This window comes from Vicia villosa, linkage group LG4 (genome assembly GCF_029867415.1).
Source record: "Vicia villosa cultivar HV-30 ecotype Madison, WI linkage group LG4, Vvil1.0, whole genome shotgun sequence".
NCBI lineage: Eukaryota > Viridiplantae > Streptophyta > Magnoliopsida > Fabales > Fabaceae > Vicia > Vicia villosa.
The window spans coordinates 194,176,312-194,184,678 of record NC_081183.1 but is presented as its reverse complement, the minus strand read 5'-3'; the positions used below and the strand labels follow the sequence as shown (position 1 = coordinate 194,184,678).

The 8,367-nt window shown below is 31.6% G+C and overlaps 1 protein-coding gene across 1 annotated transcript; it reads left to right on the top strand.

Moving 5' to 3' along the window:
- The first annotated feature begins 5,201 nt into the window (after positions 1–5,201).
- On the top strand, positions 5,202–7,207 carry LOC131594185 (protein LIKE COV 3-like). Its single transcript, XM_058866272.1, has 6 exons — positions 5,202–5,394; positions 5,503–5,555; positions 5,752–5,861; positions 6,200–6,367; positions 6,650–6,874; positions 7,009–7,207. The coding sequence occupies exons 1-6, from the start codon at positions 5,260–5,262 to the stop codon at positions 7,116–7,118; spliced, it is 801 nt and encodes a 266-aa protein (XP_058722255.1). The 5' UTR covers positions 5,202–5,259; the 3' UTR covers positions 7,119–7,207.
- Positions 7,208–8,367: the final 1,160 nt, after the last annotated feature.

Sequence of the window (8,367 nt, the reverse complement as noted above, 5' to 3'; positions counted from 1 at the left end):
GCTTCATCTTATAATGAAATTTTCAAAACCTCTCTCAAATCACCTACCATTTTGTCATAATAGATATATTTAATTTACTATCCCTAATCATATCATCATCATAACCATCATCGAACAAAAGCCTTTTTTAGTGCGTAATTACTTCATCCATACATATAGGTCTCTCGAGTTTTACCTTGTTGGCTATTAAACAAGCACAAGGAAGACAATATCTTATTCTAAGCATACAAACATACTTTGAGCTATTTGAACGCATTTTCTATGCTCGCACAACTTCATAATAGATAAATTTCAGTTTCACTCGAGATATATTACCAGTCCATTATGAATACATATTTTTTTCCATTAATTTATGTTATAATATTATGATCTTTTACCAAATGATTTATGTATCTCATTATGCTTCATTTCAATTATTTGGTTCACTAATTCCTAACCCTTGCAAAAATCACCATTAAAATCTCCTAATAAGTGCTTTAATCTTCTATGAGCAGATTTGACTCTATTAGTTAGGGTATTTCTGACTAACCTAGTCAGCCTATGTACAAACAATGTTTTCCTACAATAGGTCTACTATTGTAGTTTCAACATATTTTTAAAAGTTTGGATATTTCTCTCACACTTTTGAATTACATGACATAATCGACATATGCCTATTTTGTAGAAGGGTTTATTGTAACATTTCAAGCATCTATTATGGGTTCCGGTATTTGAGTAGGTTTGTACATTTCCCCATATTCACGCTTGATTATTTTGTTTACCAAAATTCCCTTAATTATACCTCTCACATTTTTTGTTATATAATACCCACACAATAATACACATGGCATAGGAAATACATTTGTAAACAAAATCATTTGTGAGGTATATCAATTAAAAACAATCACTTGTGACAGGTTTTCATAGTCAATGAACAAATTGCGACACATTTCTCAAGCTCATGTAACATTATCCTCTTTTTTCACATTCCAAAAATGCAAAGTCAACTGAATAAGTCATCTCTATAGAAGTAACACCATTAATTTTAAGAAATTAAATTTTGAACTTGTCAATCTTATTTGTTGCATCAATTACAATACAGTTGGAAATATGTTAGACAATTTGATGAATTTGGGATGCGTACAAAATATATCTTAGACAAACATTTCATCCTCACGCCGTTTCTTTGGAATGACTAGTTTGAAGTAAAAAAAATTGTCTAGATAACACTATCCTGACACCTTCCGGATAATGTTATCCACAGACACTCTTAATATAACTTTCCTCGAGCTTTCCCTCCTCATCCAGTGGATATAAAAAAAAGAAACTATGATTTCCCCTTGTGAAATAGATAAATTGCAAAATCTCTCTATTCCTAATGTTATTAGTTCAAGTTAACTTCATTAATCAATATCGAACATTCCTCCAATCGGGTTTTTGGCTTTAATGGACATTTCTCAGCTTATATTCTCACATTACTTCTAGTGACTGATACATTCATTTTATTTTAAATTTTGAAATCTCATTTGTTTCTTTATTGATATCACAATTATTTATTGTTATGTATATAGTCTTTTCATGCTTATCATTGTTTTGGTTTTAGAAGTTTTAGGGTTTTGTTTCTCTTTTTGTGTCACTAATGTGAAACTGTCAAGATAGTTTTATTCAGCCTCATCTAGATAGTGTTATCTGATCATCATACATGCCTATTGTACCACATGCATTATGACTAAATTGTGTTTATGTCGTGTTAGGTCTTATTGATGTTGTAATTATATAAAAATGGTTGACGAACAACCGAGACACATACGTGATCGATCATCTCAATATGCTTTAGTATTTAAAGAGAAAGGTAAATCTTTTTATGAAATTGCCTATTGAAGATTTTAAAGTCGTCTAATAGAAATAATCTATGATAATCACTTGTGCATGTTTTTTTGTCTTTCAACATATTATGATACGTTTCTAAAGCTCAAGTAACTCTATCCTCTTTTCACATTCCAAAATTGCAAAACCAATTGAATAAGTCATATACGTAAAAGTAACACCAATTTCAAAAACATAAAATTTGTACTTCTCAGTCTTATATGTGAAGGTGGAGAAAAACACAAGAAATGGGGGGGGGGGGGGGTTGAATTGTGTTCTTTCATATTTTATTTCCCTTTCTAAAATTCTTTTCTTTCTTCTAGTATCTCATTTTCTGGATATGCTTAGATCATTATTGTGAAAGCATGTTTGAGATAACACCACATAACCAATGAGATATACACTCAATTTAACTTCTTAACTCTATCAGAACTTCTGACTTAGTCAAGTACAGTTCTGAAGATAATCAGTGTGAATGTTCTGAGTTAAATGAAAGATACAGAAGATAAAAGACACATTCATTTTTATCCTGGTTCATCTTCTCAACAAGGCTACATCTAGTCCACCCTCCTCAAGTGATTTTGACTCTCAATTGAGGACTTAATCCACTATAACCAAACTGATTACATCTGCACGATCTACTATCGTGACTCACAATATAATGCACAAGCTACACGTGAGTGACTCACTTCCCGCATAAGCCAACTGCCCTTGACTAACACCCTGCACAAGCCAACTGCTTGTGACTAACAACCTGCACAAGCCAACTGCTCGTGACTTACCCTAGACAATAAATCGTTCAGTGATCTCCACGAGATATAACGTTTATTGACCTAGAACCCTCTAAGAGTCTAACCAGATCTCAAGGACTTCTCAAGTATCCATATCAGAGGATGCCCAAGGAACAACAATTCTTTCAGAATTGTTCTTCTGGAGATTACTCGCGTGCTTCTTAATTAAGCAGATGTTCTCTTATTCTAAGTATATATGTTTACGACACACTGACTAGAAGTCACTTATGGTGCCTAAACAATCTATCAGAAGTTTCTTAAGGAATAACACAATACGAGCAACAACTCTTGTGTTTTACATATCATTACAAGAATTAACAACATATCGTAGTCTTCTTGTTTGCAACTTCCGGATGAGATCTTCATCTTCTTCTGAAAGCATATTAAGAGCAATAACCCTTGTTTCAAATTACTTCTTTCAGTTTGGTCTTTTCTTGTTTGAGTAAGGAGATTAGAGCTTCAACTCTTGAATATACTTCCTTCTTGTAAGACCATCTTCCTTTCTTCTTCATAAGCAGATATGGAGCAACAACTTTTGTGTTGACTGCTTCTTGTGAATTGACCTTCATCTTCTTCTTCAAGCTAGTAACACATTAATGATATTAAGTAATCATGAATCACTATAGAGCAACAACTCAGTGAATTCAGTTTCTCTAGTCATTGAACGTGAGGAATATATGGACCGATCAAGTATTTGTGGATTTCTTATAACTCCATTGGAGCAGACTGCAAAACATGCAGAGTTTTCTTTTTTATTTTCTTTTCATAGGCTTATGATGTGTATTTCAACATTATTGTTTCATCACACGCTTTGTGTATGTTGTCTCTAATGGAGCAGCTTAATTAATCTTATGTTTATTTGCTTGCTCACACTCTCTCACTCTTTATTTTTTCTATCATAGTTTTTGCTCTTTTTATAGAAGTTTGTTATTACCGTTGGAATATTACCATTTGAACTATATTTGAACATAGCATTTAATGTTTGCTGTAGACCGAATGATGAAATACCTATTTCCAAGGCGAATCTTATCTTTGATAGCGTGTCTTCTTCGCTTTTCTTTTTGGTAGCGTGTCTTCTTTTGCTTAATCAAGATATAGACCAAAATAGATGTCATAATTTTGTCTTTGCATTGAGTACCGTGATTGCTTGCATGTGATTTTACTGAATCAATTTATGCTTGTTCTTAGAAGCTTCTGAATACTGGATAAAGACGTCTTTTGTTGGTATTGCCTGGGAACATTGACGTTGCTTGCACTTGAGTCTTTGATTTTCTTTTGATCACTGAAACTTTGCACTTGGTCAGAACTTCTGATCATTTATTCATATGATCTTCTTGTTGTAACGAGTCTTCATGTATATGTTTTAATTCCTTGAAGCTTAACTGAGTTTCTTTCTGATGTTGTCATCATTAATGTCGTATAAGACTTAATGCATAATATTTTGCACACTTAATGAAAGCAATAGTAATAAAATCGTTACTCACAAAATATATGTTTGTTATCATCAAAACCAGATTCTGAACGTAGATTCTCAATCTTATTCTAACAATATGTTGCGTCAACTATTAATGAATTGGAAAATGTGTCAAATAACTTGATGGATTCGGAATTCATGCAAAATATACCCCAAACAAACTTTTAATCTTCACACACTCTATATTTATAAACACAGTGATGATTATCCAACAGTTTCAACAACTATTGCATCTCAACTCTTAGACTCTTAATCACCTTATTGTTTATATGACGAACATTGTATATTTGCTTAATATGTGACACTTTTTCAGGTCATTTTTTGTTTCAAGATTGCGAGTATGCTTTTGGGTTGAACCATGTCCGTTGTCATCTCGAACAAAATTTCCTTCTCTTTAAAAACTAAATTATTCTCTTGATGATTAATAAAAAAAATCACTTTTTTTTGATTAAATGATAAAATATATAGATGTGCATTACCCGTAATTTATGACCATTATATTATTTCTTATGTCAAAATATGGTTGAGTAGTGCTATCAAATGAAATGATTAAATAAGGAAAGAATTTTAGAGAGAGTTTAATTAAAGAAATATGTTACATGATCATGAGAGTTCACGAGACTCTATTACTAAATGTGTGATTGTCCTAAAGTTAAAATTGTGAAGAAATAACTATGTTCGAATGTTAAAATACGGACATATAAAATAATTAAAGCCACAATACCATTTCAAATAAACAATATGGTGTGTTGTGTTGAGAGTGCGTCCAAATTGTATTATACATATTAAAGGAGTTAGACAATTTTTTAAAATTCATAGAGTATTAAATAATCATTAATGAAGTAAAGAGCAACCACCTATATTTTTTACGGTCGGTGTATCAAAAGGTGATCCAGACCAACATATTAGGACTCAAAACTTATTAACATTCATACACAAAAGTTTAGACTCCTTTATCATTCACTTATATAAAAGTATAAATTATTATGTTTTCTTCAAAGTAAAACATCACATGTCACATGATTATTAGAGAGTAAAAATAATAATACACATGTACAAATGAGAGAATGGTTGATAAGCTCGCTAATTAATTGAAATTATTTTAACATTCTGTTAGAAACAATAATAATCAAGAAAAGGAGAAAGAGGATGGCTGCAACAAGAGATCTAGAGCTTCTAATTCCAGTGTCCAACATCTCTAACAATGGAGCCTCTAAATCATCATCCAATTCTTCCTCTCCTGGCAACGCCACTCTCTCCCCTCAACATCACTCTGGTCAAGAGGTAACATTCATATACATGAGGATATATCAAATTACATCGTGAAACAATGTTTTCATGGTAATTATTTCACTTTATTTGACAAAATCAAATCTCTTTCACTTATTTCAGGCATTTTCAAAAGTGATTCGAAGTTGGGCCTCAAAGAAATTTATGACAGGATGGTATATACAATTTGTCTATTCAAATTATAACATACTGTTTCATATTATTGAGATTTGCATGGTTAGAGAGATTCACATAATGACGTGGTGATTTAAACTTTTGGAATCCAAATGATTGAGATTACATGAAAAAATTTGTTAGGGTTTTCTAGTTTTGATTATCATATTCTGATTAGAAATAATGTAATATGTGCAGTGTCATTCTTCTTCCCATTGCAATAACATTCTATGTCACTTGGGGATTTGTTCGGTTTGTTGATGGTTTCTTTTCTCCTATATATAATCATCTTGGGATCAATATTTTTGGTAAGTTCTTGGATTATATTTCTTGCATTTTGATTTATGAATATCAATCATTCTAATATTATTAAATAACACATGAAGTTGTTTCCCAACGTGTTATTTAGTACAAAATATTGTCAAATAATAATTATAGTAGCATTATAAGCACACTGTGTCGCATATTTTTAATAATGTGCTATTAGTGAACAATAATGCCGATTTCTTTCCATTTTAAGCAGAGAATAATAGAAATCATGTGATCACTTCTCACAATATCCATTGCAAAATTAAGTGGCCTAGTTTCATTTGTAATAGACATTATTATCATGTCTTCTAATTAATTAATTTGTTTGACTGGGCAGGTCTTGGATTTGTTACATCCATAACTTTCATCTTTCTAGTTGGAATTTTCATGTCATCATGGTTAGGAACTTCTGTTCTCACCTTAGGTGAATGGTTCATCAAGAAAATGCCACTTGTAAGCTACATATATGCTGCCTCCAAGCAAATAAGTGGAGCAATATCACCAGGTATGTATTATTCATGAAGTATCAACAGACACAATTCAGACACTGACACATTGATACTTGTTATAATCATGTATTCATGAAACGTCCACATACATAATTCTGACATTGTCACATTGATACTTGTTATAATTTTAAAAAAATTAATAATTAAATGTAACTAAATCCACAAGTGTCATTATCCAAACACACCTTCAATAAAAAATATTTGTGTTTTGTATATTTAGCTTAAAATATCACTAATATTTTTTGTTCGATACTCTAAGCTTTTCACATGCTTGGCAGATCAAAGCTCCAATGCTTTCAAGGAAGTGGCCCTTGTAAAACACCCTCGAATTGGAGAGTATGCATTGGGATTTATCACATCTTCAATAGTACTAAGGAAGCCCAGAGATGAAGAAGAGCTTTATTGTGTTTATATTCCCACTAATCATTTGTATCTTGGAGATATTTTTCTCATTAGTCCAAATGATATTTTGAGGCCTAATCTCTCTGTTCGCGAAGGAATAGGTACATGCACATATTTCTTATCAAGTAGTACACGATTCAAATTCTTTTACGTATAGATTAAAGTTTAATTTATTAATCTTCTTATCACTCCTTAACTTTTCTATGTTGTAACAATGTGTTTTATTGTGATACAGAAATTGTTATATCTGGTGGCATGTCAATTCCTCAAGTATTGACCACAGGGGGTGCTCATGCCAAACTTGCCTCAAGAATCCCCTCATTTTCTACATCACAAGTAAAATGATGGGATGGTTTATAAGCATAAGTGTGTATTTATTTTTCAATTGTAGTTTCCTTGTTGATTTGAGTAAATATAATTTTATATTAATTATAGGGTGCATTTTTTATTTAATCAATTGCTCAATCGTATCAATTATGACTAATTAAAAAATACATGTAGAAAGTGCAAAGTAGTAGCTCCAAAAGCCAATTGGAAGTTTTTTTTAGAAGAATTTTTGAAAAGGCAAAATATATTATTAGACAAAAATTTGAGCCTAACTTTTAATTAGATTATGGAGACTATTTATAACTATTTTTTAGTTAATAGTTCCTTTGGCAGTCTGAAGTTTGATTGGGAGTATACAACAACAACCAAGTTTTATCTCGCTAAGTGGGTTCAACTACATGGATCAACTTGCGCCTTAATATTTTATCTAGGATCATGTTTTTATTTAAATAGTTAATCTTGAAATCTTTCTTAATAACTACTCTTAAGGTCTTTCTAGGTTTTCTTCTCTCTTTAATTTTTTGACTTCTCTCCATCTTATCTACTATCTCATGGGTGGATCTATATTAAGATTGACTGTGGCTGTAGCCACACCAATTTTTTTTCTTTTTTCTTTATATATATATAATTTTTCTTCTGATATTAGATTGGTCATCATATCAACGAGGGTTGATCACATAACTAAACTGTATTATATCAAATAATCATTTGATTAAACCAGATAACTCGATTAATAAAATGATTTCTCTAACAAAACTATACAGTTATTAAATCGGTCGAATATTATGACTCAATCTCTAAAAAATCACGAGACCTATCAAATTTTAAAATTTCAAAATATCATAATTTTACAAGTTCAATCTTTAAATTCAAGTTCTAAACATTATCATTAGACACAACTAGGGGTGGCAAAACGGCCCGCCCGCCCTGCCTCATGCCCGCCAATAAATTTTGCATTTGTTTTAGTGATGCTCAGATGAAATTGAAGATATAGTAAAGGTACTCTGTGATAAATTAGACTATACAACATATATCCAGAGTACACAACAAAGTCGAAATAAGTCAAAATAGAATACAACCGAAAATAAATCCAGAGTACAAATACTATAAACTACTGCGTATTAGGGACTTGGCCTCGGGACCCCTTGTTCCTACGCTTCCTCATGTATTGTGGTGACTCCGCCATCATGGCATCCACAACGTCCCATCACTACTACGAAAAACACATATAACAACGGTCGCGAAAGATCTATAATAACGGTTGAAC

What these genes read in the sequence shown, in the direction of transcription:
- LOC131594185 (XM_058866272.1), top strand. Translation starts at nt 5,260, where the DNA reads ATGGCTGCAACAAGAGATCTAGAGCTTCTAATTCCAGTGTCCAACATC. An exon ending in TCTTGGGATCAATATTTTTG is followed by an intron (nt 5,862 to 6,199) that starts GTAAGTTCTTGG and finishes TTGACTGGGCAG; the next exon opens with GTCTTGGATTTGTTACATCC. An exon ending in CTCTGTTCGCGAAGGAATAG is followed by an intron (nt 6,875 to 7,008) that starts GTACATGCACAT and finishes ATTGTGATACAG; the next exon opens with AAATTGTTATATCTGGTGGC.